The 19,733-nt window shown below is 39.1% G+C and overlaps 1 protein-coding gene across 1 annotated transcript in view; it reads left to right on the top strand.

Moving 5' to 3' along the window:
* Nucleotides 1-19,657, top strand: part of LOC114052309 (eukaryotic elongation factor 2 kinase-like) — a 59,753-nt gene extending 40,096 nt beyond the window's left edge. Inside the window, exons 13-17 of the mRNA XM_027874858.1 lie at nt 34-168; nt 427-615; nt 4,064-4,188; nt 13,174-13,352; nt 18,390-19,657. Of these exons, the coding sequence (XP_027730659.1) occupies nt 34-168; nt 427-615; nt 4,064-4,188; nt 13,174-13,352; nt 18,390-18,499 (738 nt within the window). The 3' untranslated portion in view covers nt 18,500-19,657. The remainder of the gene's footprint in view (nt 1-33; nt 169-426; nt 616-4,063; nt 4,189-13,173; nt 13,353-18,389) is intronic.
* The last annotated feature ends 76 nt before the right edge of the window (nt 19,658-19,733 follow it).

Raw genomic sequence — 19,733 nt, 5'->3', positions numbered from 1 at the left:
TCTCAAATGTTGTATTAAATTCTCTTTTTCCAGGTCAGTGTGGAGAAATGGAATCTCTATAACTCTGCCAGGCTTCATCTCCAGAGGCCATCCTGTGTTGCTGTGGAAATGCAGAGACTTAATGATCTGGACCTTGAAAAGAAAATCGGAAAGTCCATTTTGGGGAAGGTATTGGTGATGTGCATTTGAGAAAAAGAAAAAAGGGGGAAAAATCTTTTGCATCACACCAAGGGGAATCTGCCTATCTAGCACTAATCTGATCATAAATGATTTCTCTAAAGACTCAACCGCTCCTTTGCTAATCACTTTCTCGTGCAGGTTGACTTCCATGTACTATCTCAGTGGGGATGAGTTACCTTATTAGATGCAGCTGGTAAGCTGCCTCCTCATAGGCCCTCTGCACTGATACTGTGGTCTGTGTGGCAGGTTCACCTGGCCATGGTGCGTTACCATGAAGGGGGACGCTTTTGTGAGAAAGACCAGCCCTGGGATCAGGAGTCAGCCGTCTTCCACCTGGAGCACGCAGCAGATCTGGGGGAGCTTGAGGCTATTGTGGGGCTTGGGCTCATGTACTCCCAGCTCCCCCACCACATCCTGGCTGATGTCTCCTTAAAGGTAAGAGATGGGGGGCAGTTAAATGACTCAGTGGATAGAGCACTGGCCCTGGAGTCAGGAGGACCTGAGTTCATATCCAACCTCAGACATTTACTAGCTAGCTGTGTGACCCTGGGCAAGTCACTTAATCCCCATTGCTCCCCACCCCCCCAAAAAAGTAAGAGATGGCAGGACCAGGACGAAGGGGATGATTCCTGCTGTTCCTGTAGTAAAAACCCCATTGGCTTATGGGTGGCAGTGTCACCTCTGTGTGTGCCCTTTTAGTCGATTAATTTTGGAGACTCAGATTTCCTATTTCACCCAGGCTGGAAGTACAGCAGTTACTCATTGGCCTAGTCCTACTGATCATGGATGCTTTGACCTGCTCTGTTTCCAACCTGGGCCAGTTTAGCCCTCTTTAGGCAGCCTAAGTGTCATTTGTCTCCCCACTTCTCCCCTTCCAGGGGCTCACCATATTAGTGCCAGACGTGGTATGGACATCTGATTGGCTTTATGCCACAGCGTCTTAGAACTCTTGAGTTCAAGTGATTCACCAGGTTCAGCCTCCCCATAGCATGGTTCACAGGAGAGCATGTACCACCATACTGTACCTGACTATTGATAAGATAATTTTTGATATGATAATGACAACAACAACAATAATAGCTAACAATTATATAGCACTTGAAGATTTACAAAGTACATTATCTCATTTGATCCTCAAAAACCACTGTGAGGTCCCAGTGAAGTGGGTGCTATCATCTCTATATCACACATAAGGAAACTGAGGTTAAAAGACTGTGACTTGTAAAGCCATAACTATTTCTTAAAATTTTAATTATTTTATTTATTTCATTAAATATTTCCTAATTACATGTAAAAAAAAATTTTAGCAGTCATTTTTAAAAATTTTGAGTTCCAAATTCTCTCCCTCCCTCTTGTCCCTTCCTCCTATTTGAGAAGGCAATTTTATATCAATTATACATGTGAAGTCATGCAAAACATATTTCCTTACTAGCCACAGTGTAAAAGAACACAATAAAAAGAAAGTGAAAAAAGTATGCTTCACTCTTCATTCAAACTTCATCAATTCTCTTTCTGGAAGTGGAAAGTATTTTTCATCCTGGGTCCTTCGGAACTGTCTTAGATCCTTGTATTATTAAGAATAGTTAAGTCTTTCATGAAAGTTTATCATCATTACAGTATTGCTTTTACTGTGCATAATGTTCTCCTGGTTCTTCTCACTTCACTTTGCTTCAGTTCATATAAGTCTTCCCAGGTTTTTCTGCAATCATCCCACTCATAACTTCTTATAGCACAATAATATTCCATCACAATCATATACCAACAACATGTTCAGCCATTCCCCAGTTGATGGACATCCAGTTCTTTGTCACCACAGAAGGAGCTACTATAAATATCTTTATACAAATAGGTCCTTGTCCCTTTTCTTCCATCTCTTTGGGATGCATACCTAGTAGTAGTCTTACTGGATCAAAGGGTATGCAGTTTTATAGCTCTTTGGGCATAGTTCCAAATTGTTCTCCATAATAGTTGGATCAGTTCACAGCTCCACCAACAGTGCATTAGTGTCCTGTTTTTCCCACATCCTCTCCAGCATTTGTCATTTTCCTTTTATGTCACATTAGCCAATCTGATAGGCATGAAGTGGTACCTCGGAGTTGTTTTAATTTGCATTTCTCTATTCAGTAATGATTTAGAGCATTTTTTCATGTGACTATTGAAAGTTTGGTTTCTTCTACTAATATTCATATCCTTTTACCATTTATCACACTGGGGAGTTAAAGCCACAACTGTTTAAGTGTCAGAGACAAGATCTGTACCCGTATTCCTGCTGTTTTGTAAGAAGCCCAGCACTCTCTCCCCTGTGCCATTACCTCCTGGGGACGGGGAATATGATTGGATGGGCGGGACTTTTTCCTCCTCTAAGACTAGGTATATTGTAAACCAAAAGAGGTGATAATCACCACCTTGCTTCTCAACCTTTTGCATTGTGTGGCAAGCCTGTAAATTTCTTGATTTGCCACGGGGAAAGAAAGTACACTTTTTATTGACCAAAAATTTGTGGATAAGGGAAGCCAAAGGGAGAGTTGTGGAGAAAAGCCTAACTGGTTTATACACCACCAGATAAGATGTCAACAGACCAATATGAGGTGGCACAGTAGATAGAGCTCTGGCCTTGGAGTCAGGAGGACCTGAGTTCAAATTCACCTCAGACACTTGACACTTACTAGCTATGTGACCTTGGGCAAGTCATTTAACCCCCATTACCTCACCAAAAAAAGCACAAAAAAAAAACCCAATATGTCTTGGCATGCTGCTTGGGGAAACATTGAGTACTTCTGGTTTGTCTGAAAAAATAACTGTGGCACTCATCTAGACAATACCCTAATAAACATACAGAAAAAGTGAATACAACTTCCAAAGGGATCTCCCTCACAACTAGTAAGTGCCTTATCAAGCATTTATTAAGCACTTACTGTGTGCCATGCACTGAGGATTCAGAGCGGGGGAAAAAAGGCAAGAACAGGCCTTACCCTTATGAAGTCTTATGTTCTAATGGGGATATGACATATATATAAATCAGTATATATAAGATAAACGCAGAATAGATGGAAGGTAGGTAGCCTTAGAAGGGAAGGTACTAGCAGCTGGGAGTATTTGTATCTTGTATTTCTCTCCATGAAATCATGGAGATGGCCTGGCTTCTGAAGAAGTGCATGCAGTACGTCCTTTTGGCAGAGGAGCTCTGAGTGAGAAAGAGGGATGAAAGCTTTGGCAACTTGAGATCATCAAGTTTTTAAGCCAGGGCCGCATGCTGGGTGTGGAAAATCACCTTTATTACTGTTTGTGCTGAAGGAAGTCTGATCACTTGAATTTGGCAAGTTTTTTCTCAAGCATACTCCTCCATTTCCACATCTCTCCACGGTCTTCTTTTTTTGTTTTAGCAACAGATAGGCTCAGATTGCCATGCTCCCTGCCCGATGGAATCACCAAAATAGATGTAATATCATAAAAAGAGGGGCCTACTCTTCCAGACATGTACTATTTGTAGTAGATTCAGCAAGGAGATTATCATCAGTGTCCAGCATTACATATAGGAGATCATAAATTTAGAGCTGGAAAGGGATCTTAGAAGCTGTTGGATTTATCTTCTTTCAATTTTTAAATAAAGAAACTGAGTCTGTAAAAGTAAAACCCAGGGCCATGCAGCTAGCGAGTTCCTAAGGCAAGATTCAAAGTCAAGTCTTCCCTTCTCCCAGGTGCAGTGCTTGGAATGGCTAAAAATGTTTATTGAATTTCATTAAAAAAGAAAAAGTTTGATCTGTAAAATTCTCAGAGTTTCCTTCTTAAAACATGTTAGAAAGAAAGAAGGAAAAAAGAGAAAGACAGACACATCATAATGATATATGTATACATAAATAATATTTTTGGTTGTGTTCGATAGGAGTCGGAGGAGAATAGAACAAAAGGATTTGATTATTTACTGAAGGCTGCAGAAGCAGGTGACAGGCATTCTATGATCCTTGTGGCAAGAGCTTATGACACAGGCCTAAACCTCAGCTCCGACAGGTAATAATAACAACTTGCATTTATATCCAACTTATACTTTTCTTCTTACAAATCCTCCAAGATAAGTTGTTCAGTTAACATCATCCCCATTTTATGTGCATGGAGAGAGAGCCGGCCTTTAGAACCAGAAAGATCTGGGTTCAAGTGCAGCATTTGACACATGCCATCTGTTGACTTTAGGCACCCCCCTTCTACCTCCCCAGTGTCCTGGGCAACTCTAAGGCTATAAGTTACAGAGAAGGTGCTACCCTGCATTGACGGAGGGAGTTTCCTGATCTGGAATACCCTATCCCAATAGAATCACAGATGCAGTCCCTATCCCTGTACATAAAAGGAAATGGGGACTCAAAGGAATTGGGCCTTCTTTAGTCTTAGGAGGCTAGTTTCGGTGCCAAAACTGAAACCCAGATCTTCTGACTCCCAAGTCTGGTATTCAGTCCACTGAACCATACTGCCTCTTTAGGGAAAATGTAGAATGGTGTGGTTTCAGATCCTGAAGCATCACAATACACTTCAAAGAATCCTGTCCTGCAGTGTGGGGATTTATTTTGTTTAATTATTCATATTTGTTATAAGTACTTAATTCTTTTTTTTTCCAGTGGAGGAGGATGAGGGGTGGGGTGAAGGAAAGGACATCCAAAAAAAAAAAAAAGGAAAGGAAAGAAAAGAAAGAAAAAAGAGTCATTGTTAAATATACAGAAAGAAAGGCAGAAAGAATCACATACAGCTTTAAATCACAAGACAGCTTTAAAAGTTACATGTTGAATTTATTATATAGGTATATATTTTAGAAAGAAAAGCAAACTATATATAACAGAGATCCATAATTTCACATGCAATCTACTTCTTCTGTTCTATGTATATGGAAATACCTGTATTATTTGGTGTTTACTAAGTTCCAAATAAATAAAAATTTGTAAATAGAAAAACACTGACCTGAGAATCAGAAGACCTAGATTCTAGTTCTGAATTTGCAGTTAATTGTCTGTGGACTACTTGCCCTCTTTTTTCAAGGAACTGAGAGAATTCTCCTTTGAAGGCAATGGGATCCCCTGTTTGTGACAGTGGAGCCAGGGAACTGTGTATGGTCACTAAAGAATGTTAAGGGGTCCCCTGAACTTATCTTTTTGAGTTGCCATATTTTCAATAAACACAGGATGCAGAGTATGCAGGAGGCCCTGAATGTGTCAAGGATGAAGCTCCTCCCCCACAGCTGATATAATTGTTGTTTTGCATCCCAAAGTGGACTCCCCATGTATCAAGACAGGTGCCAGTCAGTCTACACTAGGCTGAGAAACTGCTTGTGCTGCTCCAACCTGTAGATAAGCAGACCATCATGTCTCCATAGTGTAGCAGTTCCCAAGGGAAAAGAATGAGGCTTTTGCTGTTGCCTTGCTCCTCCCCTTCAGGAAGAGTTTTGTCCTTTTCCCACCTTTACTGCACCTTTCCCCCTCCCATGCTGTGCCCCTTTAAGTGGAGATCTTCTCCTTCCTTTCTCCTGCTGTTACAAAAATGCAAACTTCTGTATGAATTGTGAAAGCTTTGGGCTCCACATGTATGTTCATTGCTCTTGTAATGCACCTAGATTTCATGAAGTTGTGATCGACTTGACGGAACTTGTTTTTGATGGTTTTGATCTCCCATCACCCAAGCAGACATTCCAAAGTTATATTTCTAGTAATGGTTGATGGATTTGCATTGATACATATATTCTCTCTTGCCTATTCCTCCTCCTGCCCAAGGATGTGCAGTTATGAAAAGCATAGGGTTTAAGGGACAATATGTATATGTATATATACATAAATTATATATTTATATGTATTGTAGCTACACACACACACACCAGGGCATATTGAAGCCAACTCATACTCAATCTCAAAGGCCAATGATTAAATATTCAGTGTGAGGATTTATACCTTGGAAATCAGTAAAAACTACAAATCAGGGCTTGGTTTATTGTATTGTTGATTGTATAGACTTGAGAAAGTGATCAATAAATATTACTAGTGCAGATTAAACTTAAAAGTGTATCAAGCAGGCAGCTAGGTAGCGCAGTGGATAGAGCACCGGCCCTGAAGTCAGGAAGACCTGAGTTCAAATCCGGCCTCAGACCGAACACTTGCCACATACTAGCTGTGTGACCTTGGGCAAGTCACTTAACCCCAAATGCCTAAAAAAAAAAAGTGTATCATGGCTATATTACTTCCCCTCTCTCCCTCCTCCATCCTGTTGTTAAGTGTTTACTGGAAGACACCCCCCCCAATCCCTGTCACCAGCATCTGTAACCAAGGAACAAAACAAAAAGACACGAAGGGAATGAAATCATAGCCTTGGCCTCTTTACCTTTGCTTTACTCTCTACTGAGATAAAGTGGGCAGGAAAGTTATAGTATAGCTCCATTTGAATGCCTTGGGGGGTGGATGTATTGTGGGATGAGTAACTTGTTTCTACTAAAAGACCTTAGAACTCAGATCAATACATTGACCAATCTTAACTCCAGATAAATGATAGTGAAACATCATGTAATTTTAAAAAAATTTTTTTAGCGGGGGAGGCAGTTGGGGTTAAGTGACTTGCCCAGGGTCGCACAGCTAGTAAGTGTCTGAGGTCTGATTTGAACTCAGGTCCCCCTGACTGCAGAGCCAGTGCTCTATCCGCTGTACCACCTAGCTGTCCCCATAATATAATTTAAATGGAAAGAATCAACTGTATTCCAAGTAAAATGTGTTTAGTTGCCACTAAAATCCTTATAAGTTATGCTGAGTGCTTGTTAACATGATGTATGGGCAGAATAATGTATACAGTTAACAGGGTCTTGAGTGGCTTCATTTATTTTGGCATCTTTACAAAAAGTTGTCCCTACTTTTGGTATATGGGTGATGGACTATAGGTGCAGATTAAGATTCATGCTGTCAGATGTGGTTAATTTGTCCTATTTGCTTAAGTGATTTTCTTAGAACAAAGGAGGGTTCTAATTGGCAGGGAAATCAGTATAGGGGGAAGCAACAGTAATATTGTTTTAAAGACATCAGTTAAACTTTTAAAAAGAGATTTTTGGGGCAGCCAGGTGCCTCAGTGGATAGAGCAGGAGTGAAGTCAGGAGGACCTGAGTTCAAATTTGGCCACAGACCAAACACTTGACACTTAACTAGCTTTGTGACCCTAGGCAAGTCACTTAACCCCAGTTGCCTAAAAAAATAAACAAATAAAAAGAGATTTTCAAGTATGAGTCTCCAAGATCAGGTAAAAAAAAGCAGTGCAAAGTCCACAGTATCCTGGATCCCAAATAATGACGCACAGTGAGGACTTAAAGGCAGAACATTCCTGATGGGGGACATGGGTAGATTTGCATTTGTTAAAACTTTTTTTTTACAAGTACCTTTCATTTTTACATAACTTTCATTTCTATATATGCCCCTCTCCTATCAAGCCATCCCTTGTTACAAAGAATAAAAAGAAGATAGAAAAAAAATTCCGCAAAACCAATTGATCCATCAATATTCTTAACAGTATTTGCAGTATTCTGTACCTGTGGTGTACCATGATACACCTCTTCAAAGAAAGTGAGGTTCATTTTCTCAGCTCTTCTATAGGGCCAAGCTTGACTTATAAAATTATACATTATTTCTTTTTTTTGTTGTTATTCTTTTCATTTACATTGTTGCAGTCATTGTGTATCTTGTTTTACTGATTTCATTTATTCTCTTTGTATCAGTTCATAGACATCTTGGAAGATTGGTCACTTATTAATGGTAGGAGATGGCTGAGTTTTGGAGATGCAGTGTTATGATAGGGTCAGTAAGTCAGCTGGCATTTATTGAGCATCTACTATATGTCAGGCACTGTGCTAAGCATTGGGAATACCAAAAAAAAAGGGGGGGGTGTCCCTCTTCTCAGGGACCATGGAGGAGACCATGCAAACAACTATGTACAAACAAGATATGTTCAGGATAAAATGGGGAGTAGAAATTAAAATTAAGGAAAATTGGGAATGGCTTCTTGTAGAAAGTAGAAATTTAGCTGAAACTTGGAGAAACCCAGGAGGCAAAGATAAGGAGAGAGAGCATTCCTTCCAGGCTGGGGAACAGACAGCTAGTCAAAACACTTGGAGACAGGAGATGGAATTGATATGCTAGCATTCAAAGAGAACATTAGAATATCAGAGCCAAAAATACTCTAGTCCACACCTCTCAATTCTGAGATGGAAAAAGCAGAAAGGTAAAAATTACTTTCCCAAGGTGACATGAGCTCAAGTTGCAGGCCCCTTGGCTCTGGTTTCCCACACTTGAGAGACTAGGTGAAGAGTGGTTTATAAAGCAGTTGTTAAAGCTCTTAATTAGCTCATAAACCACATTTGTAGGTGTGGGTTTTTGGTTTTGTTTTGTTTTGTTTTTAATGGTGAAGCAGACATTCACTGGGGGTGAAGCCAAGGGGACAACTGTTTCACCTTTCTGTTGGAGTGCAAGGCATTCAGGAAGACCAGAGAAGCCATTCTGTCTGCTTAACACCTGGCTTCCTCTTATCTCTTCCAGAATGATCTTGGCTAAATTCCTTTTGGGGCTAAAATTTCTCACACTTCGAGTCAGCCCTAAGGAGGAAATCATTAATCCAATCAAGTAAGAGAGATAGTCACCTCTTTTTCCAGTGCTAATTAGGATAAGGAATTAGATTAGGAGCATTTGTTTCCCTTATAAGGAATGGAATCGAGGAAATGGGCTTTTGATGCTCCAGTTTAATGGATCAACCTTCTTTCCCCAAAAGGCCCCACTGGAGGATCTTGAGGTCTAGAGGTGACAGTGAAGTGTAGTCTGTTCTACCACCAAACCTAGGCTAAGCTGCTTCTTTTGCCCACTATGAGAGATAGTCAGTCATTCAGGCTTTGTACTGGGTGCCAGGGATACAAAAGCAAAATAAGACACTGTGTCTGCCTCCAGGGAGCTTATATTCTATGGGGAGAATATATAATTATGTACATAATAAGTACAAAGTAATTGGGAAGGGAAGGCACCAGCAGGTGGGAATCAGGAAAGGCAAACTCTAAAACTGTAGTGTCGAATTCAAATAGAAAAGGATCCCTCAAGGAGGCATATTGACCTAGAAAACCACAAATTAACATTAGTTATATTGTATTGCATTTTTATGTATTTTGCTAAATATTTCTCAATTACTTTTTAATTTGGTTCAGGCTACATTCAGTTTGACACCTCTGCTCTAGAAGGAATGAATTTCAGTCCTGGGAGTTGGCCTGGAGAAGGCACAGGAGTCAGGGAGAGGAAGAGGGACAGAGTGGAGTTTGGCTAGATGGTAATGTACAGGCTGGGGAGTAATGTGCAGTAAGGCTGGCAAGTTCCTTCAATTAATAGCATCTTAATTGGTCCCTTTAGGGAACCCTTCAGCTGTTGTCCTAGAGTCAATAGGAAGGCAGTGCAGAGGGAAGTGACATGGTCAGAGCTGCACTTATACACAGGTCCTCAGCTTCAGCATTGAATAAGTCCTATTGTGTATTGAATGTGGTGCCGCATAAGGATGGATTGGGGTGTGGAGAGACTTGAGTCAAGGAGACCAATTAAGATGCTATTATTGCAATAGTGCTAGTGAGAGATCTCTACTAAAGTGGTGTCTGTGGGAGCAATGAGAAGATGTAGGATGGGAGACATGTTGTAGGGACAGAAAAGGGAAGATTTGGCGACTGATTAAATATATGGGACCTGGGATCCATCTGCTTAATAATGAAAGTTACATCCATGGGCGCTGATGATTAACCAAGACTATAGAAAGAAAAGAGAGCTCAAGACAGGGCCTTGGGATCTATCCACAGTTGTGTGTTTAGTAGTTTTTCAGCCATGTGCGACTCTCCATGACACCATTTGGAGTTTTCTTGGTGTTGTGATTTGAGAGGTTGAGACCCCTCAAAGACTGGAATACAGGATGGGGTCGTCTGGAATGAATTGATAGACTCAAGCATTCTTTAAGTCAAGGTGGCAAAGATGTATTGTTATGCTTTTCAGTGGGCAAGGATTCTTAAGGAACCTTCAACCTCGGGGTGCAGTTAAAGTTTATATAGGATAAAATATAATAAAACATGTGTCAAATATGCTAACTAGGTGATTCAGGGTGGGAATGGTTAAGGATTGGTCAGTTCTTAAAGGAACATGCACTTCTACTACCTACTGCACAGGCGTTTTATCCAGAGTTCACTGGGAAAAGCCCACAATGGGGACCACATGGAGGTGTGGTTTTAGGCCTGCTACAGCACTAAGTTAACTAGAGTTCAGGTATAACTGAGAGTTGTCCAGTCTGCCACCAGTCAATATCTTGTTTAACAAGATAGATATAGGGAGTATACATATGTCTTAAGTCTAGAATACAGATAATGAGAAGTCCAAGATGTAGATAATGAGGTAAGGCGGTAGTATAGATAGTCCAGTGGGTAAGAATATCTTTATGACCCAGTGCAAAGTCAGTTCAAACTAATAATTCCTTCAGCTGCTCTTTGTAACTGCACCAGAGAAAGAGATAAGGGTCTTGCTGGGGCCCACTTGTGAATAATTGCTAGGCACAGTGTCCTTGGGCTGGGGAGAAACTGCCAGAGATAGTGTTTCTGAGGCAAGAGAGAAATGGGGTCCAAGCACAGGCACCCAAACATCCCATCATTGGCAAAGATACTAGAATGGTTTGTCATTTCCTTCTCCAGCTCATCTTACAGATAAGGATACTGAGGCAAATAGGGTTAAGTGACTTCCCCAGGGTCACACAGCTAGGAAGTGTCTGAGGCTGGATTTGAACTCGGAAGGCTGAGTCTTACTGATTCCAGGCCTGGAACTCTTATCCACTTTACCACCTAGCTGCCCCGCTATCCATGATTAGGAGGCATGATATAGATGATGATCCAGCATAGGAGACTGAGAAGGATCAGTCAGACCCAGTTGGAGGGGAGTCAAGAGAAAGTGATGTCATGAAAACCCAAGAGTAAAAACAGCATCCAGGAGGAGAGGAGGCTTGGTAACTTTGGAGACACAGTTTTGGTGAGTGATGAGGTTGAAAGCTAGATTGTTGAGTAGAGTGGAGAAAGGAGTGCAGACTGGAAAATACTTGAGTTAAGTGACCAGGTTTCCTATCTAAGTCTCTAGCAGGAAGGAGTGTGACTGCCCCTTGCTGTCTCTAAAAACCAGCAGCAAGTGTCCCAAGAAGTCAGGACAAATGGAGTACCAGAGGAACCAGGGGAGTCTTACCTGCCTTTAAAGTAGCAGCTGTTCTTTGCACAAGTTGGAGGAACCCTCCTGTCCTCGCTTGTTTGAGAAGTATAGAGTGAGGAAAAGGGTATAGCTCCTTGAAGGTAGGGACTGTCTTTTGCCTCTTTTTATATCCCCAGCACTTAGCACACTGCCTGGCACATAATAGACTTTTAATAAATGTTTATTGACTGACTGACTGACTGGTAACACTGTCCAGCCTATATGAGAAACATAGTATAGATGAACTTTAATGGAGTGATCCATGGGTGCCCATCACTGCCCCTTGATACTGGTAGTGGCAAGCCAGGTAAGATAAATCACATGCAAAATCATTTCCTGCTATCTAGGTTATCTGGAGGTGAAAGGAATCCTCTGTATAACATACCTCACAAGTACTCATCCAGTCTCTGCTTGAAGACCTCCCTTCAAGAAAGACAAAGCCTCTACCTCCTGAGGAATCCTATGCCATTTTTGAACAGCTCAAATAGTTAGAAAGTTTTTCTTGACACTGGCTCAAATTTCACCCATGGCTCCTGGTGCTGCTCTCTGAGGCCAATCAAGATGAGTCTAATCCCTTCTCCATATGCCATCCCTGCCAGTACTTGTCAAGACAGCTTCATGTTCTCCCTTGAGTTTTTCCTTCTCCAGATTAAACATTCCTCATTCCTTCAGCTGATTCTCAGATCATATCCTCAAGGCCATGACATTATCCTGGTTGACCACTTCTGGTCACTCTCCAGTTTATCAGTGTCTTTCTTAAACCTTGGTGCCCAGAATGGAACACAGTACTCCAGAAGAGATTGGACAGAGACAAAGTACAAGATGATTAACACATCCCTAATCCTGGAAGCTGCACCTGTCTTAACACAGCCCAAATTTGCATTAGATCTTTTGGCTACTAGATCATGCTGCTGACTCATATTAAGCTCACAGTCCACTGAGACTTTTTTCAGATCTTTTTTAGAACAGCTGTCTCTCTCCAGCTCCCTATGTTGTACTTCTGAAGTTGGTTTTGTCAACCCAAGTGCGATATTTTACAGTTCTCCATTTTGAATTTCATCTACATAGGTTCAGCCCATTGCTTTTGCCCAGAGGTTTTTAAAGCGGGGTATAAAGACTCCTGGAGGTCCCCAAGACCCTAGGTCCACAAGGTCAAAACTATTTTTGTAATAATACTAAGGTTATTTGCCTATTAAGATACTCCTTCCTTTTCCAATCACATATTTTTATGAGTCCAGATTTTTTCCATATACTTCAACCAAAATAACATAGTCGTAACAATTGAATGCAACAGAAATGAGAATCCATTTGTCTTCTATTAAGCCAGACATTAGAGATTTGCAACAAGAAAAAATGTAAAAATTGCTACTCTTCTCACTAAATTTATTTGTTTTAGAAAATGGGAGGTTTTTTCGTAAAATTTCATTTATGATAATATGTAATAGATTTATTATATTTAAATAAATGTAATAAATATTTAAAAATTTTTATGTTTTAATTTCTGATATAGTAAATGTTGATAGATATAACCCATATAAACAAAAGTACTTTGGAAGAGTCCTCAAAAATTTTAAGACCGTAAAGAGGTCCTGAAACCAAAAAGTTTGCGAACAGTTGATCTAGGATACTACATTGTGATCCCCTTGCAGCCTGTTCCCGTCATGGATCCACCTGTATCTTCTCTGTTATATAGTTTCCCCTTCTGCTGCTTTGATAAACATGCCTCTTTTGTTTCTGCCCTATTCCCCAGAACACAGAACTGGAAGGAGGCCCTACACTGGTATGATACTGCATTAAATACAACAGATTATGATGAAGGAGGTGAATATGACGGGATACAGGATGAACCCCGGCACACCCTCCTGGCAAGAGAGGCTGAAATGCTGTTTACAGGTGGCTTCCAGCTAGAGAAGGACCCAAAAAGATCAGGTAGAATGGCTATTTCCCTTGTTGGGTGGAATGGGTGGAGGGGAAGCTGTGGCCTTATTGGTGGTCAATTCATCAATCTTTCTTGAAACTTTACTCGGTGCCTAGCACCATGTTAATTTTTTTTTAAGTAGCAATTTATCTTCTTCACACAAAAGAAATGTTTAACATAGGAGACTCACAAACACATATTATCAAAGAAAAACAAACAACAGTAGTTTATGACTAGAGTTACACTCTCCCAGGACATCAAAACATGAAGCAGTTCAGTGAATTGTTAAATTAGCATTTCAAATTTCTACTTGGTTTTGTACTGTCCAAACAATTCCCTCTAGGTCTGTCTCATCTGAATAACCAGGCCAGAGCCTGAGCTCATCCTCTAGCTGGTGGTCATCTTCAAGGGTGGAGGTGTATCACATTCATGCTGGCAGTCAGCTTTGACTGAGGGATCCAGAAGCTTTAGACCTCTTGAATTCATAAGGTTTCCTCCAAGGCTAGATGTATCTAGCTAAGGTTTGCTATTTGGTCACCTAAGCTCTGGAATGGAATACAAAACAGAAGTAGCCAGAGGCCCATGTCTGGGCTCAGGCTCTTTTAAGGAGAGAGAGACAGAGACACAGGGAGATTTTTATTTTTTAGTTCAATGCCATACTCCCTCCGTCATAACCTCTGCAGGTCTCAGTTTTCTAACCTATAAAACAATACGTTTGACCAATATAGCTGTAAGGTCAATACGTATGGTATGTACAATTTATGAAGTAAACAGGAATAAAGAATACCATCTTAATTTTGTGGTAGCTTTAAACTAAGTATAAGATAAGGTCCTTGCTTTCAGGGAGTTTATAATTCTGTTGAGAAGACAACCAAAAAAAAAAAAAAAAGAAAGCAAGAGAGAAGTTATTGTTGAAGCCATAAAGGGGGGAAAATCCATCTTGGCTGAAGTAATCTCTTCTCTCTCTCTCTCTTTTTTTTTTAAGTGAGGCAATTGGGGTTAAGTGACTTGCCCAGAGTCACACAGCTAGGAAATATGTCTCAGGTCAGATTTGAACTCAGGTCCTTCTGCCTCCAGGGCCAATGCTCTATCCACTGCGCCACCTAGCTGCCCTTTGGTTGAAATAGTCTTAAGAAGCTTCATAAAAGAGGAATGATAGATAGGATTTTCAGAACCTCTTGCATACTTTTGCAGGCTTTTCTTACAACTACTCCAGAACTTCGAACACCACCATCAGAGAAAACGAAGAGTTAAAATAATATGCAGTGGAATGAGAGAAGCATTCCCACAAAAACAGGCTCAAAAACAAGGGTGTTCACTAAATTAAGAGTCTTCACTTTCGTCATTAATAAATGACATAGTATGAGAAATGCTGTCTGTGTGATCATAGCCAAGAAACTTAACCTCTTAGTGCCATAGGCAATTTTCTAAGACTGTATGATGAAGAGAAGGTGCCAGCCTGTAGAGGGATTTCCTTATCTAGGTGTTTCTATACTGAGAAGGAACTAGGTGCCATAGTGAATAAAGCTCTGGGACTAGAGTCAGAAAGACCTCAGTTCAAATCCAGCTTTAGATACCTCCTAGCTGTGTGACCCTGGACTTAACCTCTGGTTGCCTCAGTTTCCTTATCTGTAAAATGGGGATAATAATAGCACCTACCTCCCAGGGTTGTGGTGAGGCTCAAATAAGATAATATTTGTAAAATATTTGGCACATAATAAGTGCTGTGTAAGTATTAGCTGCTACCATTATTATTATCAGTACAAATCACAAATCCATTCTCTATCTCTATGAAAAATCCTAGTAATAAGACAAGTAAAAGAAATCAGGAGCATTAACATGGGAATGAAGAGGTCAAAATATCAGTTTTCTTTTGTAGATAACTTGATAGAATAGTTAGAAAATCCAATGCCCTCAACATGAAAGATCAGATAAAATAAATGAGTTTAGGTTGCAGGTTATAAACACAGTTTTTGAACTATGTGGCAATCTTTTTCACTTTGAAAAATGTTATTTTATTTGTATACTTAAAAACTTGTATATTGAAACTTATGGTACAATTGTGTAAAAACTACTTATCATTGGAAGAACTGCCAGGGAAAAGGAAGGGTCTTACCCTTTTTTGGTTGGTCATTAGGAAAAGTTAGAGGAATAAACAAAAACATAGTAAATTTTTTCTTAATTTAAGGAACTTTTTCTGTGTACAAATTTTATAAATACAAAAACAAATTCACAAATTTTTTTGAGTACTAAATAAATATCTACTTACTAAACTCCAACTGAATATCTCCAGCCTAACACTGGTACAGCACTTTTATTGATATGCAGAAAATTGTACTCATTCATATGTAGTGTTCAAAGGATGTGCTCATAGAACAATTCTTATTGTTTATAGCTTTATAGTTTCTAAAACTGTGCTATAAAACCCCCACAGTCTAGAAAAAGTAAAAGATGAAAAACAAGTCAAAGACGTAGAAAAAAAATTATTTCTGTTAATCTTCTTACCCAACCTTTTCGTTCCAAGAAGCTGTGGTCTCATTCCTTCGTTTAGTAAATACTTATTTGCATTCTCATATACTGCCAATAAAGACCAAGAAAATGTTATAAAAACAAGAAACCCCATTCACACATTAAAAAAATTAAATATTTGAGAATTTACATACTTGGCTCTTAATACAGTCTTCCTAAACGAAACTCTAAACCAGGATCTTCAGAAATGGAAGAAAAACTAAATAATTTAAGGGACATTAAGTGTTTATGGGTGAGTCTAATCAGCAAATGACAATCCTCTCCAAATAAATTAACAGATTTAACATAACATCCATCAATTGGTGAGATTTTTAAAGAAATTTCTATGGGAAAGCAAACTGGCAGGAATATTGAGTAGAGAAAACATACTTGCTGTCTCAGTCTCTAAAACAGTAATAAAGTGGTTATCATCCAAACTGTCTGGGATTGGGCAAAAAACAGAAAAATAAGACTAACAAAATAGAATAATGATACCAGAAATAGAAGCAATTATATATTAAGTATTTGTAGTCTACAAACCCATAGAAAATAAAAACTAGAAAAAGAATTCTTTAATAAATAGTGTTGAAATATATATTCCATTTATATTTATACATACACATATGTATATGTGTGCATATACAGTGTGTATACATGCATACGCACACAGTACTTACTATGTGCAAAATATTTTTACAAATAACATGAACTAGGAATGACATGTAAAAGGAGTTTTAAATGTGAAAAAACATAAACATCAAATGAAGAAAGCAGAGCCATGTCCCCATTGTCTGCAGTTCTACCAAAGGAAAACCAATTCTACAAATTCAGGGGTGAATGAAAAGACAGTGGGACAAGTCCAGACAACTAATGACAAAGCAACCATCTCCTTTCTGACAAATTCAATAGAATCACAAAGGAGATATACATTTTCTAACATAGCTAATATGTAGTTTTGAGTAACTATGCTTTTTTTAAAATTTGTTTTCTGTTTTAATTCAATTTTATTTTATTTCCAGTTCCAAATTCTGACCCTTTGGCCTCCCCCTACTCATCAAGAAAGCAGGAAAAACAAAACCCAATAGTCAAACAAAATAAATTCCTGCAATAGCCATGTCCAAAATATATGCTTCAGTCTGCACTCTGAATCCATCATCCTTATCTTGAGTTGAATAAGATGTTTTATCATGGGTACCCTGAAACTCTGATTGGTTCCATTATGTTCCTAAATCTTTAAAGTTGTTTGTCCTTACAGGATTATTGTTATCATATAAATTGTTCGCTTCACTTTGCATCAATTCATACAAATCTTCCGAGGCTTTTCTGAAATTGTCCCCTTCATCATTTCTTATAGCACAATAGTATTTCATCACATACATATACCATAAACTTGTTCAGCCATCCCCCAACTGATGGGCACCCTCCCAGTTTCCAATTCTTTGCCACCGTGGAAAGAGCTGCTATAAATATTTTTGTTTCTCTGGGTCTTTTTCCTCTTTCTTGATTTCCTTGTGGCATAGACCTGGTAAAGATATCACTGGGTCAACGGGTACGCACAGTTTAATTAATAACAATTTGGACATAGTTCCAAGTTGCTTTCCAAAATAGCTAGATCATTTAACAGCTCCATTAATGTGCCTATTTTCCCACAGTCCTCCAGCATTTATCATTTTCCTTTTTTGTCAACCTTGCCAATCTGATGAGTGTGAGATGGTACCTCAGAGTTGTTTTAATTTGCTTTTCTCTAATTATTAGTAATTTAGAGCATTTTTTCATGTGACTATTTATAGCTTGTATTTCTTACTCTAAAACTGCCTGTTTATATCCTTAGACTGCTTATCAATTGGTGAATGGTTCTTTTCTTATGAATTTGAATCAGCTTCCTATATATCTTAGAAATGAATTCTTCATCAGAGAAACTTGCTGCAAAGATTTTTCCCCCAATTTACTATGTCAAAGTCATCAAGCACGTCCTAGAATTGTAGAGTTAGAACTTTACCTCTACAATGTGCTTGAGCCATTCTTACATAGAATAGAAATCAGGAGGGAATAGTTGTGTGACTTAATGGAGCTTTTCAAGAAAAAGGGAAGCATTTATTAAAAGCTATTTATTAAAGTGCTATGCTAAGCACTTTGCAAATTTACTATTTATTGAAGTGCTGTGCTAAGCACTTTACAAATATTATTTGAACCTCACAAAAGCCCTGTGAGTTAGGTACTAGTGTCATCCCCATTGTACTGATGAGGAAATGAGGCCAATATAAGTTATGTGACTTGACGAAGGTCACACAGCTACTAAGTGTCAAATGTCTGAGGATACATTTGAACTTGGGTCCTCCTGATTTCCCAGGCTGGTGCTTTATCTACTATGCCACTTAGCTGCCCCAAGAGAAATCTTTTTCTGGTAAGTCTGACCTAAATCTTTTCCACAGCAAGTTTGGCCCTTGGCAAATTGAACCTGGTTTTCTTTGCCCAGAGTTGTCTTTGTAACCGTTCAGGGGATAAATTTCATTCCTTTCTTGTGTTGCTTTTTCTTTAAGGTGACCTCTATACTGCAGCTGCAGAGGCCGCCATGGAAGCCATGAAGGGCCGGCTAGCCAATAAGTACTATGAGAAGGCTGAAGAAGCATGGGCATTGATGGAGGAATAGCCCAATGAAGCTTTCACCATCATCCTTGTACATATTGGGGGAGGGGGAATTTTTTTTTTTAAAGCTAGAAAGGAGAAAAAGACTTTCTTCATTTGTCCCTAAAAATGCATTTTTAATGTGTTATGAAACTAACTTTTGTATTTCACATTTGGACTTTTGGATTTCCCTTTGCTACAAGCAAAGAAACATATATACATGCCTGTGAAGGCAGTATATTTGTTGGGGTGAGGGAGGGAAGGGATAAAAGGAAGTAATGTCGTGAACTTAGACTACTTTTTGAGGTTGTATTAGCAATGAACATAACCTTTTTTTAAAATATATTTTTTAACTGTTAGAATTGAATGAGCTACTTCCTTTCCAAGGGGAGAAGCTATATATGTTGAGCTGTATTCACTCCTTTCTGTCTTCGGTGAACAATGTTAGTATTTTGGTCACCAAAACAAACTTGGCTAACTGGAGGAAACCTTAGGTTTCATGACTCTGAAGACTCTTTCATTTCTTGGGGGTAGGAGGAATCTTCAGGTTTGCTTTTCATGGAATGCAAACTGATTGGGGAAACTATTAAGTTTGGAAATGTTTGGAATAAAGTTAGAAAGTCTCTTCCTATGGATTTATACCATGGGTGCCCAAGTTAGGAGGGAATGTAGTTCACCTAAGCTCTTTCTACCTTGGGGAGCTTTCTGGGGATTTCTCTCTATTCATTCAGCTCAGATGCCTTTATTTTTTAATGTTTTGACTATTACTATTACACAGCAAAAAAAAAAATATATATATATATATATACTATTTTGAATTATATTTCCTTCAGCAAGCTTTTAAATAAGGTTTGATAACATTGTATGCAACATATTTCTACCTCCAAGTCTCAGTGGGGAGCAGGATAGTTATAAAGCAAACATTTGAGAAAGTGATATTGTTGCATGTTTGAGTTTTTTTTTTTTTTATGCTAGTGGAAATTTATTCAGCATCTTAATGTAAAAACAAACACACCACACCATGGAAGACTTTGTATAGTATACCGTTCCTGGCCCTCAACATCCACCAGATTTTCTTCATTATTACTTTTTGTCTAAATCTCCACTGATGGGGCAGCTAGGTGGTGCAGTGGATAGATCTCAGGCCTTGGAGTCAGGAGGACCTGAGTTCAAATGCAGCCTCAGACACTTGACACTTATTATCTGCATGACCCTGGGCAAGTCACTTAACCATGAGCGCCTAACCAAAAAGAATAAAT

Source organism: Vombatus ursinus, unplaced genomic scaffold (assembly GCF_900497805.2).
Source record: "Vombatus ursinus unplaced genomic scaffold, bare-nosed wombat genome assembly UNPS02014807.1, whole genome shotgun sequence".
Taxonomy (NCBI): domain Eukaryota; kingdom Metazoa; phylum Chordata; class Mammalia; order Diprotodontia; family Vombatidae; genus Vombatus; species Vombatus ursinus.
Note: the sequence above shows the minus strand (reverse complement) of the source record. Positions and strands in the feature narration are given on the sequence as shown.